This window comes from Dermacentor andersoni, chromosome 2 (genome assembly GCF_023375885.2).
Source record: "Dermacentor andersoni chromosome 2, qqDerAnde1_hic_scaffold, whole genome shotgun sequence".
Classification (NCBI taxonomy): domain Eukaryota; kingdom Metazoa; phylum Arthropoda; class Arachnida; order Ixodida; family Ixodidae; genus Dermacentor; species Dermacentor andersoni.
The window spans coordinates 200,267,164-200,292,293 of record NC_092815.1 but is presented as its reverse complement, the minus strand read 5'-3'; the positions used below and the strand labels follow the sequence as shown (position 1 = coordinate 200,292,293).

Below are 25,130 nucleotides of genomic sequence, written 5' to 3'. Positions count from 1 at the left end.
GCATCAGAGTGCTTCAGTCCCAACTTGTAGACGACAGAAATGTCAAACTCTTGGAGTCTCAGACTCCATCGTTCGAAGCGTCCTGAAGGGTCCTTTAAATGCCCTAGCCAACACTAACGGCCTGCCATATAGGTAAGGGCGGAACTTTGTTGTAGCCTAAATGATGCCGAGGCATTCCTTTTCGGTCATATAATAATTGCCTTCCACTTTTGACAGCGATTACCTAGCGTAAGCTACTACCCGTTCGAGCCCCTCTTTCCTCTGGACTAGGACGGCACCGAGGTCCAGGCGACTGGCGTCAGTGTGGAATTCTGTATCGCCGTCATCGCCGAAGTTCGAAAGCACTGGTGGAGACTGCATGCGTCGTTTGAGTTCCCACTTTAACTCGACATCGCATTTTGTTAGATGTGTCAGTGGCTCAGCGATGCGTGAAAAGACCTTGACAAAGTGTCTGTAGTAGCCACACATCCCAAATAATCTACACACTGCCTTTTTCTCGATGGACTGCTGGAACTTTGTGATGACAGTTTTCTTCTGCCCGTCGGGGCAGACTCCAGATTTGGTGAGGACGTGGTCAAGGAACCGAAGGTCATCGTAAGTGAAGCGGCACTTTTCCGGCTTCATAGTGAGCTCTGATGACTTGATGGCCTTTAGTGCTGTCTCAAGCTGCCTAAGGTCATCAACGAAATCTCAGGTGAAGAAGACCATGATATCAAAGTAAACACGATAGGTCTGCTACTTCAACCCTGCTAACGTCGTGCCATCACGCGCTAGAACGTTGCAGGCACCGAGCACAGTCCGAATGGCATGACCTTGAACTCATCGAGGCCGTATGGCGTGTTGAAGGCAGTATTTCCGCTATCCCCCTCGTCGACTTTCATTTGCCAGTAGCCAGTCTCGAGATCCATTGGGGAGAAGTATTTATCATTGCAGAGCCGATCCAACGCGTCTTCTATCCGTGGGAGTGGGCACACGTCCTTCTTGATGATTTTGTTGAAGCGGCGATAATCAACGAAGAAGCGCAGACTTCCATCGCTCTTCACTAAAACCACAGGAGACGCCCACGGGCTTTTTTGCAGGTAGATGACGTCATTACACAGCATTTCATGGACTTGTTGCCTTATAGCATTACGTTCTCGCGTCGAAACTCGGTAAGGGCTCTGGAGGAGTGGTCGAGTGCACTCTTCGCTTATTATGCGATGCTTTGCAACAGGTGTTTGTCGAATCCTTGATGACATCGAAAAGCATCCTTTCTTTTGTCCTTGAAGACCTGTGAGCTGTTGCTGCTTATTCATGAGGAGACTTGGATCTTTGTCGAAGTCTGGTTCGGGAACAATGGTCGTCGGGTTAGATGCAGTAGAATCCGAGTGGACGAACGCATTGCTAGTTTTCACATTTTCCTCAATGTATCTGATCGTCAAGCCCTTGTTGATGTGCTGGAACTCCGGGCTGAAGTTTGTCAGCACCATTTTCGCTTTCCCTCCGTGCAGTCGCGCGATCCCTCTTGTGACGCAAATTCCTATATCGAGCAGTACACGTCGGTTGCCCTCAATGATGCCTTCTACGTCTGCGAGTTTTTCGGTGGCGACCAAAATTACAATGCTGGAGCGAGGCGGGATGCTGACCTGGTCCTCAAGTACACTGAAGACATGCTGACTGGAAGGCCATTTATCACTATCGGTTGGTCTGTGGACAGCGTTATCGACTTCGACCTCAAGTCGATGATTGCGCCGTGTTGGTTCAGGAAGTCCATGCCGAGAATCACGTCTCGCGACCACTGCTGGAGGACAGAGGACCTCGGATGGTAGGTCCGATCATGACTGTAATTCTTTCCCTACAGATTCCAGACGGCGTTATCAGGTACCCTTCAGCTGTACGAATTTTAGGGCCGTCACACGTAGTCTTGATTGTTTTTTTTTTCAACTTGCTGGCGAATAATCCACTGATGACGTAGTAGCGGCTCCACTGTCTACAAACGCGGTGGCTTCGTGGCCGTCGAGAAGCACGTCGAGTCGGTATTTTTCTTCCGTTGCAGATAGGTGTTGGCATCGGATCACGGCTGCATCGCTGTTACCTGTGGCGCATACGTGGAGTCGTCAGGTCGTCTTTCCTCGGCGTATTCTTGTGTTCCGGGCTTTGTCGGAATGGGGGCGTGTCGCTGATGAGTCGTTGCAATAGATCTTGGTGTTGTCCTCGTCGGCAGACGATCGTCGGCATTTCTACGTGGTGCATCGGTTGCTGCTTTCAGTTTTCCGGATATAGACTTGCAGAGCGGCCCCGGGCTGGGCCAGTGTATGGTGACGCTGCAGTGACAGGTAGCGACCTGATGACGGCGAACAGGGTGGTCGTCGAGAGCTCCACTGAGTGGCGCTGAGGTAGTCGGTGATGTCACGAGGGTGCTCCCCAAGCTGTGGGCGCGGTGCGTTGACGGCGAAGCCTGGCATTCCCAATTCTCGGTATGAGCATCGACGGTACACATGGCCGGCTTCTCCGCAATCGTAGCAGAGTGGGCTGTGGTCGCGGGCGCGCCAAATGTCTGCCTTCCTCGGGGTGTTTCGCTCGCCGACGGATGGGTGGGATGGCGGCGGCGGTGGCGGTTTTGGCATCTGACGACAGAATGGCGGCGTCATGGGGCCCCGGCGCGTGCGCAGACGGGAAATCTGGTGGCCGCCGACGGCGGCATGCGTCTTCTCTTCCGGCTGTGGCGATGACGATTCCACTTCAGTAACCCCAAGTGATCGCTGAACCTCTTCTTTTAAATGTCGGCGATTGAGGACACTTGAGGCTGCGACCTTGGAAAGAGCTTCTGGAGATCCTCGCAAACGATCGCTCTGATGGTCTGTTGCATGTCGTCCCTGCCAAGTGCCTGAACACCGGTGTAGTTTCAGCTGGTACATTGGCTTGCGCGCATATCGAGCGTCTTCTCAGCGGTAGTGGCTTCGGAAACAAATTCAGCAACAGTCATGGGCAGGTTGCGTATCAATCCGGCGAAGAGGTCTTGCCTGACATCCCTCATCAAGAAGCGAACTTTTTCCATTCAGGCAAATCGGGGTTGGCCTGTCTGCACAGACAAGTCATCTCCGTGAAAATCGCGATGTTGTCATTGGGTAACTGTATTCGGGCTTCTAGCATAGCTTCGGCCCTTTCCTTGCGCACGACGCTCGTAAATGTCCACAGGACGCCGCTTCGAAGCAGGTTCCATGTTGTCAGAGTCGACTCCTTGTTCTCAAGACATTATATTATGGCGGCGTCTTCTAAGGCAACGTATACCTGTCGCAGCTTGTCATCGGAGTTCGAGTTGCTGAAAGTCGCGATTCGTCCATAGATCTCCAGTCATGTATCGGGGTCTTCAGCTGATGATCCACGGAAAGTTAGTGGTTTCCGAGGTTGTTGCAGCAGGATTGGGGACGCTGGAGTAGTCATTGGGGTTTATGACTTTGCCTTGATTCCTGTGGCCTTCTCTGGATGAGGCCCGTAGTCCGGTAGCAGTCATTGCAGCCCACGGCTAGCTCGTTGCTCCTTGGCGACGTTGGTGTTGTCCTCGGGTGTTGGACTTGCATAGCGACTTCGCGTGCACGTTCAGTACATGAACGCACTAGCACCTCCACCGGATGTCACGTAGTAGTGACGATGAATACAAGAGCAAAACTTTTAACGACGACCCAAGCGCTTTACTGGGCGAACCTCTGCCCTCCAAAGCAGGTTACGCCCAAAGAGCAAGGATAGCGGCGAACGCATATGGCAGTCGTCAAAATTTGATCTGCGGATCAAGCGCGTCGGCTTTCATACATGAGTCATCGAAGGTTCCAGAGTAATCGCCGGTGCCTGCGGGTCTTCCAGAAAGTACTACATAATTCGCATCGCGCGTACAATCAGATTACAGAAGGTGCAGCGACAACACACATCGGGTAGAACCATCGGGTATTCGAGAAACTTCTGATACATAAAAATGCGTCCCGTGCTGAGCGATAACGTTTAACATTTGATACCATTTGTTAGCCAATGAACCGCGGTCACGGGAGTAAGATAAAGCACACGTGTCAATATCATGAACGAAAACAAGCTTCAAGCTGATGAACCACGAACAATAGATAGCGCGCTACAATTATAAATATGAAAAATATGTATTATTAAGTTTTTCTGAGGTGATGGTGCTTTTCAAGTTTCATGAATGCTAGAATCGCCGCCTAACCCAGCTAGTATACCACAGAGAAATTACTTTGGTTCCATGACTATTGCGAAGGCCCATATTACTAGCAACAATATACGCTGAGCGCTTATTATTATGAATGCTTTGGATACTAATAATTTTTTAGTTATAGGCGACTTTCATTTCCTGCCCTAAAAGACTGTTATCAGCTTCTTCAAGGCCTTCTTCCGGGTTTGTAGCTTACATCATTTCCAAGAGCTGCCCTAGTTATTCTTTCGAAGCTTTCTGGATGGCTCGTCCCGATTGATCTACAGTGTGCGTAATTGCCATCGGTTACAAACAGAATAAATCAACTGAAAACATAACGTGCGAAAATCGCATTCGAAGTAGATAGGGTGTAGAAAACCATTGGTACAAGAAAATTATCTGTTTCAACCGCTTTCATTCTAGACCAAAGGCGTCGTACGAGCATGAGGGCATAAAGCCTAATAGCACGAAGGGAAAATAAGGAGTCATCATTATATTACCCCACAAGTCGAAGTGCACACGCAAATGACCAGTTCTTGTGATTAAAAGTGTTAGAGCTAAAAAAAAAATAAGAAACGATTAATAGAGTTATTCGAAATCTACTTTTCGCGGCAAACTGAGGAAAAAAATCCCCGAGCGTACCTTCCATGGGCGGGCGACGCGGACGAGACGCAGCAAGCTCCGTTTCTGTTTCAGCGAAGCCCTGCAGTCGCAGCTGTTTGCCAAATGGGTCAGACAGGTCGTAACACGTGCCGCATGTGCGAGGAACCTTGGCGTTCTTTGCAACTTCGCAAGTGGACTGGGCGTTCGAAATGGAGCCTGAATAAACGTGAATAATACAGGAATATTGTAGGAGAGGAGAAACAGGGACGGGAACGCCAGACGCAACAGCATGGTGATTGCTTCACGTGGCCACCTGCTGATGATGGGCACCAGGACGTGGCCATCTGCATCGTCATCATCAACAACATTTTCTGGACTGGTTTGGCGGACTGGGGCGTCCTTCTGGCTGCTTTTGACACCCCTGCACCATGATTCCTAAAACCCGAGACTGAGAACATTTACGGAATAAGCTGTCTGATCGCGTTTTCTCCACGGGTAATATGAAGAGGTAAATAGAGGTTCGGTCGTAAAATTTCGCAATCTTGTAATCCATATGCCTGCAGAAATGTTTCAGTGCTACACGTGAAACGAACCAACCATGTGAGCGAATTCTCGATATTCCGATCCTACTTTCCGGCGCGAAACCTGGAAATTGTCTCTGGGGATAATGTTTCACTTGTCCGTTTCACTAATTTCCTGCAAATTACAAAAAGAAGAAAGAAGCTGTTTGAGGAGAAGGACAGAATGAAGCAGCACATTTTGCCTTAAGAAAGCCCCCACCTCTGTCAACTGATGGCTTTACCGTTTCGAAGCACCGATAGACCTGGGCCCATCTTCACAAAAAATAATTAATATGAGATTTTACGGCCGAAACCACGATCTGATTATGAGGCACGCCGTAAGGGGAGGCTCCGTAAATGTCGACCACGTAGGGTTTTTTAACACCCACCTAAATCTAAGTACCGCTGATGTTTTAGCGCTTCACCTCCGTCTAAACGCGGCCACCGTGGCAGGGATCCAATCGCGCGACCTGGTGTTTAGCAGCCGTCACCATAGCCACTAAGCAACCATGGCGGGTAAAGTAAAAACAGTAGCACACGTGTGCGACATTGTGGAATAACAGCTCAATTTCCAGCGAAGCTGTTTTTCTGTTCCGGTAGACGCAATAGCAATTTCAGTTGCATGCAGCCATATGGCATACTTTGAATCTCTGCCCCATAACACTCGCGCGTTTGAAGCTTCCTTCCCATATACGCGTTTGAGCAGTGGTTAAATATTTTTTTTTAAAGCGAAGCTTTCCTTTGCGTACCACCTCACCAAGTGTTGTGACCGTGGCTACGGCTTAACTATTCTCTTGCTGAGTAGGCCGACCAATCACAGCGGAGTTCGCGCACCCCGCGCACAACCGGGTTCCTTGTAGCACCACCAGATGACGCTCGCGTGAAATGCGCGCAGGATGGAGAGGGGGCTAAAATGAAGTAATATCGGGTTCAATCTCTCATACAAACAGGCGGGTACAGTAGTTGAGCAGCAGCTTCCATGTTTATTTTATGCGGACGACATTGTGTTGCTAGCTAACAAGCAAAGTGAGTTGCAACGTCTGGCTAATAACTGTGGACAGGAAGGCAACAATTTAGGTTTGAAATTTAGTGTTAGAAAATCAGGTGTTATGGTATTCAATGAGAACAGTGAACAGGCAGTGGCAATACAGGGCCAGGAAATACCTGGGGTAACAGAATGTAAATACCTTGGTATCTTGATAAACAAAGGCAATAGATATACGGAAACACAGGAAAAAAAATTACAGTGAAGGGGAAGAGAAATGCAGCCACAATGAAGCACAGAGCGCTATTGGGATACAATAGGTACGAGGTGTTTCGAGGTATGTGGAAAGGTGTAATGGTTCCAGGACTTACTTTTGGAAATGCGGTTGTTTGCTTTAAATCAGGCGTACAATCAGGATTCGATGGGAACCTTTGCATTGGGCATTCACGGGAAGACTACAAATGAAGCATTGCAGGAGGATATGGGCTGGACTAGTTTTGAAGTGAGGGAACCTCGCAGTAAAATTGAGTATGAAGAACGACTGAGGAATGTGGAAGAAACTAAATGGGCTGGGAGAGTTTTCAGGTATCTGTACAGGAGAAACATCAAAATAAAAAAATAAAAATCTTTATTCAGCATTCTTCCGCGTATGAAAAGAAAGAATGCTGGGACAAGAGCAAAAAAGCTGCTAAAAGCAGCTTGTCGAGGTCCTTGCCCCTGTTTGACTGGCAGCGCGAAGGTTTTACACTCATTGTAAATACATATTGTTTACATATATGTGTTGCATCTCACAGAAAAAAGCAAGACAAGTGTATTCTCGTACAATAGCATCCCACGTACAGGCCAACATGTCTGAAAACATATACACAGTGGAGAAAAAGAACTAGGAAGCTTACCAGTAAGTATGCGGCCTGTACGGTGTGCAACACAGCAAGAAAGAACGTACAGCGGAAAGTCAGAGAGGCTGAAATAATCTCATGGGCGGCGGCAATGGAAAAGAAACGTGCCATGAGTAACTACTTAAGAGGAAAAAACCAAATCAGGAAAGAAACAATTTGCGATAACTCAAAGGGAAGCCCATTACTTTTGGAAGCGAGATCGGGATGCCATAGAACACGCACCTATAAAGCGAGATATAAGAAGGAAGAAGAAGCATGTGCTTGCTGCGGTAAAGATAGCGAAACTATGGAGCATATTTTATTAGAACGTGAAGACGTCTACCCAGCGGTCGATTTAGGCACCACTGGCCTCCTTGAAGCCCTTGGGTTCAGCGAGAGCAGTGGAAAAGTAAACATGTCCGCAATAGGGATTAGTAAGAGGCGATTGGAGGACTGATGGAAGAAAAGTAGGGAAACGACAAAAAACGAAGTCTTACAAAAGCACAGTTTGCAACAGGGGATAAGAAAATTTGGCTGTGGGAGTTCATAGTAATTTTTTTTTTCTTGTTTAATCTAGGTAGGACATTAGGCAGTATAACAACAAGAGCTTGGTGGCGAAGCCTACCGCCTCGTTCCAAAGGGGACGCTCATAACATCCATACATCCATCCATCCGCGACCCTTGGTGGCGCAACACGCCACCCCGATCTAAAGGGGTCGCTCATAGCATTCATCCATCCATCCATCTGCAACGTGGGCATAGGGTAGCGGGAAAGAGCTGCACTTTCCTTGATGTGGCCGCAAAGGAAAAGCACGAACGCAGGGGTCAATGCTCCTTGTGAAGTCCAAATCACACAGAAAAAGATGACAAAGGGAAGCAGGTAGAGGCTTCTGCAGTAGCAGAGAGAGAAAGGTTGGTTATCGCCGGCGGCTCAAACCTGGCTAGATGCTCAGAGGCAATTGTGGAGAGGCTGAAAGGTCACAAAAGAGTGGCGGTAGGTACATTTCTAGGACGGACATTGGGCGCTGTCATGGAGCGAGCAAAAGCAAAGGTCGCAGAAAATGGTCACGGACGCAAACTTGTCGTAGTAGCAGGTAGGCTAAATGATGTCCTAAACAAAAAAAACGACAGGGCTAGCCCAGCGCTTGGCGTAGGGGGTAGACAACTAGCGTGAGCTGTCCCCTCAGGTGCACATCGTGGTGTGCATGATGCCGAAGGTGCCTGTACGCGACAGTAAGGCACAAAGAGCCGTAGTGGCTACTAATTAGGCTGCATGGACAGTAAGCCCACAGAAAGGTTTCGAGGTTATAGAAGTAAACTGGGAAGTGAGAAGGTGTGGTTTCCAACGAGACAGGATCCACCTAAATCACAGGCGTGGACGAGAAGTGGGCTTGGAACTTTCCGGTAGCGCGGTTACATTTTTGGGGGGCCCGCGGGTGATCAGGAGGCCAGTGTAGGTAGTAATGAAGAAGGGCCCCAGGAGAACCTCGGAATAGCATCGCCACCAATAAAATAAAAAGGAGGAAAATGTGAAAAAGAGCTCACCATGCAATACGCTACATGAACATGCAGGGCAGCAGAAGAAATAAAAAGTGGGTAGAGATTGAAGAACAGTTTAATAGAGAACAAATAGGGGTCTATGCGGTTACAAAAACACACCTTAGAGACTCGGAAGAGCCGCCAGTGATTGATAACTGTTTGGGAACGGTGCAACAGAACTAAAACAAAAAGAAATGGAGGGGGGATCGGAGTGCTCATCCATCAGGATGTCAAATGAAAAAGAGTAAATTCAAAATGCTAAGAGCATCTTTGGTTATCATGTAAAATAAGTGGAACGATAGCTTGGCTGGGCGTAACGTATTTGCGGACCGGACATAACTCTAGAGAGAATTAGCAGCTAGTGGAATGTATCAGTGCCGAAATTAAAGGTTTCGGAAATGGTGCCGAAATTATCCTATTAGGTGACATGAATGCCCACATACAGGATCTAGATGGCTATACCAAGAACAACGGGAAGTCAATGCAAAATCTTCGTTAGCAACATAACCTGGTTATCGTAAATACAGGGCCTAAGTGTGAGGGGCAGACCACGTGGGAATTGGAAAATCGGCAATCGACCATTGATTACTGTCTGATGACAGAAGGAATTCATTGATAAGTTGAGAGAAATGGTCACTGACGAGGAAGAGCCTGCACTCCAAAACTTTTAACACCCCTTAAGGGTGTAAATGACTTGTCCCATGGGTGACACCCTTTTTGGGTGTATTGCTACACCCCAAGCAAAGGGGTGCAAATTAACACACCACAAAGGAAAGGGTGTTAATATGACGTCACCTTGCGTATGGGTGTAAAACAAACAACACCCTTTGTATATGGGCGTAACACAGACACCACCCTTTCAACATGGGTGTAGCATGGACAACACTCTTCCAAAGGGGTGTTATCTTTGCAAGTATTTTAGCGTTCACTACAGCCATGTAGTTAATGGGCAGACCAGCTGTTGTGAATGCTACCTAGCCTTAGCTATGTAACTTACTTGTTCAGTATGAGGCAGAATCTGTGGGGCGTCGTCATATTGCGCTTCTGGTCCGTCATGTGGTAGCATAACGTGCGACCCTTTCAGGCAAAAAATTTAAGTTTCATAATCGCAGCAATGCACAAACCCTATGCTTTTCGTAATATTCCTCTGCAGTGATAGTACACTGCCGGCAGTATGCAGAGCGCAATAACAACGCGCGCTGCACTAAGGAAACAGGATCTCCCGCACCTTGGCGCACCAGTACTTATCACTCCGTGGAAACAGCGCACAGCCAAAAGCATGATGTTACGTGCATTTAAGAAATAATTAAAAACCTCCACCTTTCTTGGTCAAAAATTTTCGCAGCAACGCCAGCTCGAAGAGGAGGGAAAGACACCACAGCTTGTTGTTGTAGCTCATATTGAATGCAATAGAGCGCAAGCAATGCATGGATTGGCGACGGTAACAAGTGCAGTAGTACAGAAGCATACGTTTGCCTGTCAGGCCGTTTTTTGCCGTTTTAAGCACACATTTTATACCTCTATTCATCAAAGTTGTCATTTATCTCCACGGGATGCTTCTACTAGTACTTTAACACATATGACTTAAAGGTAGCACTGGTAGCCAAAGAACAAAATGCAACAAAGCGCTTCCACTTCGAATAATGTTTCAGCATTTACGAACAAAACTGCATGTGTAGCTGTGCCTGCTGTTCAATATATAAGCATGCACTATTTCCTGAAATTTATGTATGCTCCATTTACTGCCAGTGACCTGCTTATACCCAATAATTGTTTATTTTTCACCATGTGCTTGCACTGAATATCCCACAGGAATTGTAAGTTAAGCTACCAGAATAACAATCAGCTAGTCTAAGGTTACCTAATAGAACACAATCATTGTAAAATTTGTGACGATATGTCAGAAGTATTTATTATTTCATTAAAGAGAAATGGTTACATAATAATGTTTGCACATTTGAAAAGTAAAAAGGAAGATAAGGAGTAAAACCATACCAATACATAGACATAAGCACCGAATAATGGCACAGGCTTATTCTAATAAATTTTAAGGAGAAAAGTTTTTTTAAATAACCTCACTACGAACTATCACGTTTTCATTCGAAAAGCACTGCATCTTATTAGAGAGTACAAAAATAACCAGTCACATAAGAAAGAACAAGTCTGAGTGTGTCTATGTGAACGCAAGGATGGAAAGTTGGGCGAGTTAGTACAGTAACATGATGTTGAATTGTAGCGCGAAGTGACACGGACACAGACTAGAAGTAGACAGGATGAGTGCTAACTCTCAACAGAATCTTTATCGAAACGAAGAACATATATATATATATATATATATATATATAGGTGATTGCATAAAAACGCAGCATAAGAACATGACAAGGTATGAAGACATCAGTTAAACATATCAGGAAGTAAGGCAGTCAAAAAAGGAAATACAAAAAGACTATTTCAGATTAACACACGTGTTGCGAAGATACTGAAATTCGCTTTCTCACAGAGACAAAGATGCATGGCTAACATTAGGGTTGTAAAGTGAATGTTTGTGTTCTTTTAGTCTGCATTAATATTAGACTAAAGAACACAAATATTCACTTTACAACCCTAATGCTTCGCATCTAGCGTCACATTGTTTCAATTGCGGTTGTAAACCTTTGTTTGAAGACACAAAAATTCTTTCGAGACACAAATGCCAAACCACACGGGAAATAATCGAGGCATTCCACAATAAAAAATTAGCAGAGACTTGTGTTAGCCATGCATCTTTGTCTGTTAGAATGCGAATTTCAGTATCTTCACAACACGTGTGTTAATCTGAAGTAGTGTCTTTTTGTTGCTTCCTTTTTTGACTTCCCTACTTCCCGATGTGTTTCACTGATATCTCCATACCTTGTCATTATCTTATGCTGCGGATTTTTGCAATCACAGCTATATATATATATATATATATATATATATATATATATATATATATATATATATATATATATATAATGTGTGTGTGTGTTCTTCGTTGCAATAAAAATTTAGTTGAGAGTTAGCGCTCGTCCTGTCTGCTTGTAGTCTGTGTCCGTGTCACTTCGCGCAACAATCCAAGAGCATATGTGAACAAAACATGGCTAGTAATAACTAGTGAGCACTACAAAAGTTGAACATGAAAACTAGTAATAGTAAAGACATATACTTCGCTCACCTGAACTGCAAAATATTGCAAATATCACAAAGATACCATTACAACTGGGCAGCACTGAAGAGCACTAACTGTTAGTTATAGTTGCAATATATAAATCAAGACATAAAAAGTCAAAACTAAACTGCCGGAAATGGTCATCTCTCCAAGAGAGCACTGAGGAACAAGAGGTACACTTTTTATAGTTCCATCTCAGATTACTGATCTAATTAAACTTGACACATGACCCCTTGTGTGTCACAAATGCCCTGTTCATTACATACGCATAATTACCGGCCTTGGTGAAAGAATGACTTGCACTAATGTTTTGAAGAAACACCGGTAAAAATGCTGCTTGTTCTCAACTTTCTGTTGTGACAGCACACTTGTGGGCAGTTGTGAACGCAGCTGCCTATAGGGCTCAAACACCATGTTTTGGCTGCACAGGTACTGTCTACCGAACACCTGGTTCAAGATAGCTTGCATCTCGGAGTGTGCAGCCACACTGGTGGCACAGCATTCTTTTTTCACCTTGCCAGTTGATAAAGCCTCAGCCGCTGCAATCACTTGCGACTGCTCATAAAGGTGCCATAAGGTCAGGCAGCAAACACAGATACCACGTAGCAAAACTTTCAGAGTGCATTGTGTGAGTCGAGGTGTGTAATTTGTGCTTTAGTTCGGCAGCACTGCCACATTCACAACTATTCATTGCAGCTCCTAAATTTCAACATCAACAAAATAAATTAGGGCACTTCCTTCAGAACGGTGGCAGATGCTCAGCTGCAGGCTTTCTAGAACCATGCATTATCTTCAGACAGTGCCAGTACAGCCCGTAGCACATCTTTCAAGCACTCCAGACAAGTACACCGATTACACTGTACACAGAGCATCTGGTGGCCATTTAACTATAGAGGCAAGGTAGCCCCTAGAACACATTTTGCGACAGGCATACTTGGCACTTTGTCCCCTGAAATGCAAGTGCCATTTGAAACTTCAGTGCCTGTGGTGTCCTTTACATCTAAATGAATATTGAATACATTGTAGTAACATGAAGACGACAAAAAAAAGCCATCAGCCGTCAACTGTGTGGCAAATCTGGATGCAAGCTATACTCTTATCAAGTATACCTGTAGGCATTGCGACCAATGTGCTCCCAAGATGTATGAGGCATTAGTCATTGCAGAGCTGTAAGGACATGACAATCCTAGGATGATTATGTTCATGAGGCTTTCTTCCCCCACTTTCCATCTTTTGAAAAGTGTATACTGTAGTCATGAAAACAAAAATGCTACAACTGGCGTGTGATAAGTTTTGCGTCTTATTTCCTAGCAGCTCAGTGAAACGAGCCACGATGACAAATTTAAATGCTGTTACCTCATCAGACATTGAAATTTCTTAAACACTAACGAAACCAGATGGGCATTAGAGTGAGCATCAGTTAAATACATGACACTGGTTTGAAGTTATTTCAGCGCTTTGTGCCAGGTGAAAATGTTAGAAGCATAACAAATGTTAGGATTCTACGGCCAACCGTGAAAACTAAATAAAAAAATCATTAAGCTTTCTTAAACGGGTTCAGAAGCTTTACAACTGGCAGTCTTGGTGATATACACGCTGATAGATGAGCAGCCATTCCACTGAGACGAGAATGTTGAGGGCTCCGCATGGAAGTCTGCGAGACACTGCAGAGTAGTTCTTGGTCCACATGAAGGAGGTTGCTTGCATACACGTCTGGGCCACCATACTGAATGCATGGTGTTACCGGAACTTTCTCCCCCTGCATTGTGGTAAAAGAAGCATGGTTAAGTTTAGACGATATTTAATATGCAAAAAAATGGTGAGGCGTGCAGACAGGACACAAGAGTAGAGAAGTGAACACGAACGCGAAAAACACGAAAAATTTCATGAAATTGTTTTAACACATAAAATTTCCTACTATGTGTCAATAATTATGAGGGTTCCTAACCGCAACATATTTCATATATAAGCACGTAGAATTATCAGCTTGGTCAGTCTGTACGAGCTCGTTTGAGGCAAGAAATCGAGTTTCACACAGACAACCTCAACATTCTTGATTGAAAAAGGAACACCTCAGATGACATGCAGCCCTGTGAGTGGGAATCGCACAGTTCAAGAAAAACATTAAAACTGGCACACCGATCCTGAAAAAAGAATAAGCACCTGCTACTGCAAAAAGCTAATAATTTGATAGGTTTTAGTAGCACAAGGGCATCTTTTTCTAAAGAGCGCCAAGTCTATAGTGCAAAAGATAAACTTAGCGCATCTTTACAAAGCAAATATATAAAGTTGACTAATGCCTCTCTGCACTACAGTTGCTTTACTCTAGCATGAAGTCATTTTAATGCATGCACACGTACATACACACGCTACACCCAAGTGTAACAGCTCCAGAATTAAAATTGGGCAGCAACGAAGTCCCAAGCTGTGCTAGTGACTGGAGGTAGTACCAATATCGCCAATGACGAGTCGCACTCTTTCTGCCCGATGTTATGCTGCTGTGACTGTCAAAGATGAGTTACAGTCGGCATTGACGGCAAGCTGCCCTCAAGAGCGGCTTTTATTTTTGTGTTATTTCTAACCAGACATGAAGTAATATATTTTTAGCATGAGAATGACACCGAAAAATTGAGTATGCAAAAAATTTGGAAAATTTGGTATATTTTTCCGGAAATAACTTGGGGGTTAACGGGTAAAGCGGCAATCCAGAAACTAGAGCAAGTTTTCACATGTTTGCTACCAGTGAATGCTAGAAACTATGTTGGCATTCTGTAGTTTTGTCCAACAATGCAAAAGAGGTTCTTAATAACTGACGAAATAAATTGAAAGTTATGGATGAAAGTGGATGTAATGCAGAATCACTCAACTTCTGTTACTATATAATCTCCCCTCGATTAACCTGCACTTTCTGACCTAGTTCAGGAGGTGCTGCATTTCACTACTCGTTCCACCAGTTCAACATGGCTGCAACTGCACGTTGTGATTTCTTTTACTTAGTGTGTACAGGGCGAGTTGACAGCATTCCCTGCACTTGGCCGAAAGGTAGTGCATGTTTACGCAGCAGGTGTGGTGCCGCTCCTGCATGAGCGAGGTGCAGAAATCGTCGAGTTTCATACAATAATTACTAGAGGGAACTCTGACGCTAGTGTCTACAGGAGATGAAACAAGGACGGTTGTACCAGCATGGGAATTGTAGGAAGTACATGGATTTGCCTAAAGTTCGTCTGTTTGGCTTCAAACGGCTTTGTGACTTTGCAAACTAGTAATTTTCAACAATATAGCGTGTAATAAATAAATAAACATTCAAATCATCCGACTGCAGGATTCAAACACAGGAACTCCAGAACAGAAATCTGATATTGAAACCATTAAGCCACGGAGGCATGTAACGTCAAGCGAGTGCAACGCCCTAATGAATTTATCGAGGGCATACCAGTGCCTTCAGACGCTTGGCGCGTTTCGATTTGGCCACCTGGACAAGCTCAATCGTTGCAATTATTAGCAATTAGGCGTATTAGCGGCGTCTTCTGCACTTCGAAGAGTATAGACTGCGCTGAAATTTACAATACGATTTATACAGCGTATAATATACTAAGCCACAAGAACGTCTTAATTCACAAGCACGAATATCAGACGAATCCGTGTGCTTCCCATCATTCCCATGGTGATACGACTGCAGTGCCAGAGTTCCCTCTAGTAATTACTGTAAGAAACTCTATGACAGAAATAACCGAAGTGCCTGGCATTTTGTTCTGAAGTAATAAACTAAGTTTTGCTGTCCCATAAATCTTACTGATCAATAATTCCAAGTTTTAGTGCAGTCACATGTCTAGTAGGCAATTGTGGTATTTTGCATAAACAATGCAAAGCCAACTGTGATGAAAGTTCACTCTAGTAAATCGGCTATGATCGAGTAGCAAAGACTACTGAAGCAATCTCTTGAAGGCAAGTGAAGTAGTTTTCTTATTAGCGGCCCGTAAACAGTATTCGAGCATATGACACGTGCACCTCATATATGCAGACATTTCCTTGACTCAGCAAGAAGCGATGCTTCATGTTCCACGAGGCTACCTCAACCAAAGCAGTATTGGTGCTCTCTAAAAACAATGCCAATGCAGGTGATCCAAATATTTTTCAGGGGCAACAGTTATGCCTGAAATCATGCTAGATTAGATTATTAAACACATGATCAGACCATGTTAGTAGTGCTTCTTAAATTCCTCCTATTAGACTAGTCATATCTCTGTACACAAAGGCTACCAATTAGGTCCCATGCTATATCATCATCTTAACAAAAACTTCACTTAGTAATACACATGCTGTGATAAGATTTGAGATCATTGAGATGCTGAACAAGGTGAATTCATTAGTTTCAAAATGAAGTTACTGTTCTTCCAAACGAGAAGAAAGGAAACTGAGGTCAAATTTTTGCTTAATCACAGCTGGAAGATGCCAGGGAAGGCACGTGGAAACTTATTTGTAATTTTCTATTTAAATGTAGAAATGATAAAGGCAAATGAAAATGGTCAAAAAGAAACAACCAGCCATGGGGGGAGAACGAACCTACAGCCTTTGGATTAGGCATGCGATGCACTTACCACTGTGCTACCAAGGCAGCATTCAACCGTCCACAATGGTCCCTCAGATAGTCGACGCTCGAACGCGGCCGTAGTACCACAGTGGTTAGTATATCACATGCGTAATGTGAACGTTATGGGTCCGTTCCCCACCCACATGTGGATATCTCTTCATCCACTTTCATTTACCTTTAATTTATCATTTCTATACTTCATATAAAAAACTTAAAACATGTTCCTGTATGCTTTCCTGGCCCTCATTATCTGCTGGCTTCTTCCAGTTCTGTTACTTCCAACACTTATACATATTCTCATCTGGTAAAAAAATTAAATTATGGGGTTTTACGTGCCAAAACCACTTTCTGATTATGAGGCACGCCGTAGTGGAGGACTCCGGAAATTTCGACCACCTGGGGTTCTTTAACGTGCACCTAAATCTAAGTACACGGGTGTTTTCGCATTTCGCCCCCATCGAAATGCGGCCGCCGCGGCCGGGATTCGATCCCGCGACCTCGTGCTCAGCAGCCTAACACCATAGCCACTGAGCAACCACGGCGGGTTCTCATCTGGTAAGTAAACAGCTTTCGCATGATGCTGGAATGCAATATAAAACATTATTGCAGGGCAGTGTTATGTAGAATGCCTTACATTGCCCAGACAAGGTGCATTAATGTCAATCTGAAAAAAAAAAAACAATTCTCACTCTAGACAGAAATGCTGTGTACTGCTGTGTGCAACAGGGTTTAAAGAAAACAACTTCTTTAGAAATAAAGCCACCAAACAACGAGGAAATATGAAAACTAGATGAAAATTTGTGTAGTTGCATGTTAAAAATTTAGCACAGCCACAGATGAAGACATAATGAAGGAAGCGCGAGGATGGTTTACAGGAGGCAATATACTTGAAGGATGCATATGAGCTTATACGTGGAGAAATATTGTTTATGTAGCAGCTAAACTATGAACAGGCCTGGAACACACTGATACAAGGTGTCGAGCATGTAAATCTTGTCACGCCCTTAAGTCAAAGAAACATGGCTCTTTCTCATGATTCGCTACACATGGCTGGCTCACACAACTTAGCCGCTTCTATATATGCCTTGTAAGTACCAGGTGGTCTGTGTGACTTGTGCAAGCTTTAAATATGTACAAGTGCCACGTAGCTGTACAGAACCACGGTAATGTCGTTTGCCATCGTTTTGAGGAAGTGAAACCAATTTTCGAATTTTTTCTAATTAGGTAATTAGTTATTAACGATTATTTAACTGCTCAAATATTATATTCAAAGCAAAAGTGTCAGTGCAAAAATTGTAGACCATCCTGAAAAATTCCCAATCCAGCTTTCTACTGCTCAATATGTGCAACAAATTCTTTTTTCAAGCTTGAAAGAAGCCAGTGAATGCATGCAAAATGTTCTGTGCAACTAACCACTCGTGCACCTGAACACCATTTGGCTCCTGCTTTCATGCTTGAAAAAAACTTTTTGAAAAGAATACTTTAGAAATTGATTCATTATTATTGACTATGTTTTAGGCAAAATGCATGAAATAGTGACTGCCACCTCCATTTTCGGCGACATAAATTGACTCCATTTTCATGTCCAAATCCAGCTATACATGGTGCGTGTTTTGAGCTGGTTCTGTAATTTAGGCCGGTTTTGACTAATTGAAGCTTCGCACCCTAATAATGGAGTCAGCCTAAAAAGAAATTGGTACATAAACAGTCGCTGCCAGTACTCCATACTCCTTTAACTTAGTGCAAAGTGCTTGTGAGCCAAGAAGTTGGTAGTTCTAATCAGTATTTCTCATTCTGACCTGATCTTATAGCCCAGTCACTATGATGCCATGCTGCTCAGTCATGCTGGTCCCAGCTTCAATCTAGGCCATGGCAGCTGCCCTCCAATGGGGGTAAAATGCAACCCTTAGATTCAGGTGTACATTAAGGAAGGCCAGGTTCCCAAAACTTCAGGTTGTGACTTTGGAATGTAAAAGCCCATAATTTAGTCTTAAAACCTAAAGGTGCTTTATTAGGAGCAGGGGCATCATTTTAAGCTTTTACTGCACTTCCATGCCACCAAGAAGCTCCGAGTAAATAAAAACAATTTCTTAGACAATGTCCATATCTTGCAAACATTTAGAAACACTTCTTTGCATGCACCTCTGTTGCTGTTATATTTAGATCCGTATGCCACGGCGGGTTATGATGTTAGAACATCTTTCAAACCTGTTTTTTTACCGCTTTAAGGTTGATGGTTATTCTGCATCTCATTGTGTGCCGAACGCACATTTCAGTGCATCAATTTCTTCAGAAAGTGCACTCCTCTTCATTTATTTGTGCATGCAAAAAGGGTTCAGAAGACTGCTTTCTGAAGATCTCTATAACAAGCAAAAAAACAATTCTATGTAGGCTGCACAAAGAGAAAGGATTGGTTTGTAAATATGTTATTTAGTTCTTGAAAAAGGAGGCAGCTGTCAGTATTCTGTTCCAAAGTGAAAATTGCCCCTACCTGGCTCTGCTTCATTTTCGAATGTTGATGGTCCATTCGGGGGCACTCAACTGATAGGCTGCACTTTGGCCATGTCGGGTGTGCTTTCACCAGGCCCAAGGCCGATCGACATTCTCACCAAAAGTCGAGTCCAAACTATATAAAAGAAACGTCTCATCATTTTGCTATCAGTTTTGTCATCTTGCGTGTTTCACACACGGCCGTCAGTGAAATATTTCGCCACTTGGATACTGAAAAATATTCAAGCATTTTCTGGCAGCCAAGCTGAATACACAGTAAATGGAGAACATTAAAGAGCAAATACAGTTGTCACATTATATTTATCAAGTATGATCAAGTACAGCAGAAATGGAAATAAATCAGTGATACTGTGTCTGTTGGCTTTGAATGCAAGAAACGTAAAGAAAGGAACTTGCAGCCACGCCAGTTTGAATTTCCCACGTTTTTCCATCGTTCGGTACTCGGGGATAGTAATCGCTTAAAATTAAGATGAACGAGCGTCGGCATAAATTAACAGGATACTTAACCGGGCAATATTTGCGTATAAAACAACTCACGTAGCGAAGCTACTGTCAAATACCCGATGACGCATCTGCGGGCGGTGCGGTTTGGGCGAACAATTCAAAAAGGAATGCGAGTTTCACTTGTTTCACGCCTACTAAGCTAAGATAGAATTTGAGTTTCTTACTAAACTATACTGGATAGTTACGCTCCGAATAAAGCGCTGGAAATTTTGTTAGCGTCACATTGCATAAATATGAAAGTGAGGAAATTGCTTTTATTGTATTCTGCCCGGGCGGCATGTAGCAGCTACCACTCTCATGCAACAAAAGCATGAAAGTGGTACTCGCGGCACGGAAAACAAACACATACAGCGCCAACGTTACGCCCCTTGGAGTTGGAACTAAGCACGATCAAGCCAGTTAGTTTTCTAGCTTTCATAACGTCACCATGAACACGACCAAACATCGAGCGAAGGAACTGTCTGCTCTCGAATATTATTACCGCTTCCATTTACATACCTATCACTGCCACAAGCAAAAGTCAATGGGCTAGCTGTCCACAAGCCGCAGATTAGACTGACAGCAACATATTACGGTAACGTAAAACAATTTCCACGCTGACTTAGCAGCCACGGTATGCACTAAGTGCCACAGTTCTCGTTTACCGCTCGAAATTCACACCATGATGACGGGCACTGCATCTTTCACATGAAATATTGCACGCTTTGCTCCAGAGCTCAATAGGAGGGGGAAGCGCATTTGCACGTACCTGAAATCCGCATGCCGGAAACCCGTCGACGCTTCCGAGAACGGGGCACACAGCCTTACACTCGTACGGCGACTTGACTTGGACGCGAGGCACTTCTATCAAATATTTCACATGCGACATGTTTCACACCATGATGACGGGCACTGCATCTTTCACATGAAATATTGCACACTTTGCTCCAGAGCTCAATAGGAGGGGGAAACGCATTTGCACGTACCTGAAATCCGCATGCCGGTAACCCGTCGACGCTTCCGAGAACGGGGCACACAGCCTTACACTCGTACGGCGACTTGAATTGGATGTGAGGCACTTCTATCAAATATTTCACATGCGACATGTTTCACACCGATTGCGCGAACACGAGAAAATGCCGCAGGTCGCAATGCGACGCCGCGCACCCGTGCATCTACCGATGAGCTGCATGCACGGACATGCAGAAAAACAGAACTACGAGAAAACGGCAGGCGCGAAAGGATGGCGGCTCTCGTTGCAGAGACGAAGCGGACGAACCAATGAAGCGCGAATGAATGTTGCCAACTGTTGGTTCCGCGTTATGCCGGCGGTGGTGGCTTTAGTGGCATGTGTTGCGGCTGTCAATAATTTTTATTTCTTTTCCCCAAACAGTATAGCTAAGATCAGTTCTTTGTTTGAATTTTTAACTGTGTCGCTTGGCATTCTCTTTTTGTCTTTTTATGCTATTAAGTGGCCAATTATGGACTCCCAGGTTCGCGCGCGCCAGCTTCGCGCGCAAGTCTCGGAGGCCATAAGACTACGCGTAAGCAAATGCCGTTCTTGTCGTTAACGTTTCATCATCGTTTCTTCAACCGAGATAGAGGGGTAGTGTCTCTTTTCCCGGGGGTGGGGATGGGGCGATCAAGACGGCATCGCTCAGCGGGGGGCGAGGGAGTAGGTTGTTGTTGGTTGTTATCGCGAAATTCGCGAACCCTGCGATTTTTTTTGTAACGTAAGCATTTCTATACTTACCCAACAAGAAAAATTGGAGGACGCTTAAGCTTCGCCTTCAAGAGTGAAACGCGACAGCGTTCCCGTCGACCCGCCAAAGGGTGTAAGACAATGGGCTACGGCGCAGCGATCACTTACGAGGCGCCCCGCATCGGACGCGGTGAGCGTCGAGCAACGCAGCGTTCGGCGCGGCAACGAAACGTGCGCCTGAGCAAGCGGAACGAACCAAAGAAATCGGTGTCTCGGAGGGGGAAACGATGCACGCTAGCCAAACGTCGTGATCGGCATGGGCAGAGAGGTAGACAGATAGTGATCTAAAGAAAGGAAGGACGCTTGATTCTGCAACCCGTGAGGGAGCAAGGCGAAGCGTCGCCAGGGGAGAGGGAGTCCGGGCCGCGACGCGCCTCGCACCGGTCCCCGCACAGCCCCAATGCGCGCGTGGCGCGCCACCTGTCGGGGCAGCGCCGTACATTGAGAGGAGGGGTTCTTCTGTGTTTGCCGCAAGATGGCTCTGCGTGTGCGGAAAGCGCAGAAGAAATGTAGCGGAAACGCACTTCGCTACTCGTGTAACTGCGACTTCTGTAAGTTACATGTTCATAATTACTGACATACACCGCAGTATAACTTTCTACGGCTCAGTTCTAAGGCAACGCCGCATTCACTAGGGGCGCTTTTGTACCGCTTTGAAGCATCGAACTCGTGGCTGAGTGCGACTTCCTCTTCAGCCACCGAGGTGAGCGGACGCGGAATGTCGGGCTCTTCGCGAGCGGCTTCAGCGACCCTTTTGGGCCGCGGTATCAGGTCAACTGAAAAACCAGGCCAGGACTACCAAATGATTTTACCAACGCTGCCAACAGGTGCGTCCGTTCTGCATACGGTGTTTTTACATGGTGACGTTAAGGCGAGGCCTTACAGAGTGGAACATTTTCGAGACGCTCTTACACGGCTGTCTCTCATGCCGGAAGTGGTTGCACTGGGTGCTTATCAAATGAACCATCTGTGGGCGGTGACTTTCAAGGACGAAGAAGGGAAAAAGAGGATTATCGCTGCAGACGCGTTTGATGTCAAGGACCACCGCTGTGTGGTCGTCGACCCGTGTGACAGAGGCGTCCGTATCAAGCTCTACTGGCTCCTTCATGGTGTACCTGACGACGACGTTCGCACTGCCTTGTCGCCTTTTGGCAAGGTGACTGAGATCACCAGGGACAGGTGGCGGGTACAAGGATGCGTTGACAAAGGGTCAACCACCCGTACTGTCACTATTAAGCTGAAAGCAGGCGTCACCGCTGAAGACTTGCCCCACCAGCTGCGAGTGGCGGAAGATGTTGCGCTCGTGCACGTCCCTGGCACAGCTCCCCTCTGCCTCCGATGCCGTGGCATCGGGCACATACGACGCGAGTGCCGGGTGCCACGCTGTGGGCTTTGTCGTCGTTTCGGCCACGACGAGACCCAGTGCGTCCGAACCTATGCCACAGTGACAGGCCCGGCATTGAAGGAAGATGTCACAGATCACTTGATGGACGTGGTCGACGCAGTGGAAGCCGCAGGCGAAGGGAAAGAGACCCAGTCCTCGGCGTTAACGCCCCTGAAGAAGGCAACGACTGTTAATGAAGACGAGTCATCGGACGGCTGGAAAGACCCATGGTATGACACGGTGGAACCAACTAACTCAACAGAGGTCGAGGTAAAAGAGGCCAAAGATACGTGCACATCAACAGAAGTGACGACCGGCGAACAGCATGACACTGATGACACCGTGATGGCAACGTCAAGTAGTGCACCTGCTAAGAGGCTTCACGAAGAGGCGGATGAGCAAGAGGAAAAGGATCAAGAGACTGCGAATGATGAGCCTCCTCCGAAAGCTACCCCGGGACGCCGACCTGCGTTCAAGCCCAAGCCCGGCGTTCCAGCCAAACGCCGTTCTACAACCCAGACGCCTCCGCGTTAGCGCAGGCGTTCCTGGGTTAGAAAAATTGTTGTTAGGGTCTGGGGACTGGGGTTTGTGGGCAGGATGTGCGTCGGCCGTCGTCATTCGGCTATGAAGTCCAGAAAACCATGGTCCGCCTCCGTAGACCGTCGAGTCATCGCAGCAGCTGTGAGACGGACGATGTGTGGTAATTGGTTTAGTTTCTCCTCCCGTTAAATGGTAGCTAATTTTTCGACTGGTCTTTGTGTCGCGACGTTGAACGTGCGTGGACTTAGCGGGCGCAGAAGGCAATGCCAAGTTAACCGTATTCTTATTGAAAATAATATTGACTTATTGGCCATTCAAGAGACAAAAATTGCAACTGATGAATGCACGGAGCAAATGGTTAACGTTTTCCGCCCTAGATATACCGTAAGTGTATGTCATGCGGCGGGTAGGTCTGGGGGCTGCCTTATTCTTTTGCGTAGCAGTATTGCTGTAGTTGAAGCCGTCACCTCATCCCAGGATGGTAGAATGGTCCTCTGCGATTTTACTTTTTCAGAGATACCTTGGAGGGCTATATGTGTTTATGCTCCGAACGTAGCACGGGAGCGGGAAGTATTTTTTGGTGATATTCAGCAGTACTTGAATTGTGAAAGACATGTCATATTACTGGGTGATTTTAATTGTGTTTGCTTTCCAGAAGATAAATCTAAGTTGACTAGTGTTTGTGATAAAAGTGCGTTGCTTTAAAGTTCGATTGTAAGGCAACAAGAGCTTGAAGACATTGGTTATGTGTTGTCAAGCGGAAATCGTACCATGTATACGCACTATCAAGGTCAATGTCATGGCAGGCTAGACAGAATTTATGCTCCGTTAACCCTTGTACCGTTATTTTCAAGTTATCAAGTGCTACATGTTAGTTTTAGCGATCATTGCCTCGTTATGTCAACCATAGGAAAGAAACAAAAACCATCGAAATTCAGCTGGGACTTATGGAAGCTAAATGATAAGCTTTTGCAAGACGACGTTTTTCAAAAAGCAGTTCAAGAAAAGCTCGAAAATTTGCTCAGCATAACTACGTCAGCGTTCTTCATTGCAGAATGGGAACTCTTCAAAAGAGACGTTAAATTAACCGCGATTGAAAGAGCATGCGTAGTCTATCACAAAGAAAAAGAGCGTGAGAAGGAATTACACCTTAGGCTAAAATACATGCTCACCGCAGAAAGCTCTTCGCCTGGCTTATTTTCGAAAGAAATCAAAGAAGCTAAGTCGGAACTTGAAGTCATGGATGAAGAAAAGTACAGGGGTGCGATATTAAGGGCAAGGGCGGAGAGCTTATGGATGGGGGAGACGCCTACCAAGCGAGCAATAAGTGACGAGAAGAAACACGCTGTTTCCAAAGAAATAACAGAAATAACTTATCAAGGGGAAGTCACTAGTGATGTTGGAATGATTGAACACGCTTTTGAGTCTTATTATGAAAGTTTGATGGGGAAAAAGACATGTGATATTGAAAGGTATAGAACTGACTTCTTGCCATTAATGCCAACATTGTCAGACGAGGTCTGTGAAGCGCTTGACAGACCAATAAGCCTTTCAGAAGTTGAGGATGCGATTGACGAACTTAGTCCCGGCAAGTCACCGGGGCCTGATGGTCTGGGAGGAGCTTTCTATAAGTGCTTTAAAAGTGAAATAGCTGTAGCATTACATCGCGTGATAAGGGAAATGTACGAGAATAAGGAAGCACCTCCTTCTTTTCGGACGTCGCACGTTATTTTAATTCCTAAAGCAAAAGATCCTGCCCGACTTGTGGCGGTTGAAGCCTACAGACCCATAAGCTTGACGAATACGGACTACAAAGTTTACACTAAAGTACTGGTGCGACGATTGCAGACCGTTATAAAAGAACTTGTGGGCCCCCATCAGACATGCGGAATCAAAGGCAGATCGATCTTTTCGAATATACATACTGCAA

General features: G+C 45.4%; 2 protein-coding genes across 2 annotated transcripts in view; one reads left to right on the top strand and one right to left on the bottom strand.

Moving 5' to 3' along the window:
- The window catches only part of LOC126540241 (2-Hydroxyacid oxidase 1-like), a 149,547-nt gene extending 144,562 nt beyond the window's left edge, over nt 1–4,985 (bottom strand). The window contains exon 1 of the mRNA XM_050187043.3: nt 4,820–4,985. Within this exon, the coding sequence (XP_050043000.2) occupies nt 4,820–4,826 (7 nt within the window). The 5' untranslated portion in view covers nt 4,827–4,985. The remainder of the gene's footprint in view (nt 1–4,819) is intronic.
- A 16,968-nt stretch (nt 4,986–21,953) lies between these two features.
- LOC126540143 (uncharacterized) lies at nt 21,954–24,651 on the top strand. Its single transcript, XM_050186930.3, has one exon. It carries the CDS (start codon nt 21,995–21,997, stop codon nt 23,192–23,194), a length of 1,200 nt encoding a protein of 399 aa, XP_050042887.1. The 5' UTR covers nt 21,954–21,994; the 3' UTR covers nt 23,195–24,651.
- The last annotated feature ends 479 nt before the right edge of the window (nt 24,652–25,130 follow it).

Bases quoted from the DNA above. Each gene is read 5' to 3' on its own strand.
- LOC126540143 (XM_050186930.3), top strand. From the start codon at position 21,995: ATGTCGGGCTCTTCGCGAGCGGCTTCAGCGACCCTTTTGGGCCGCGGT.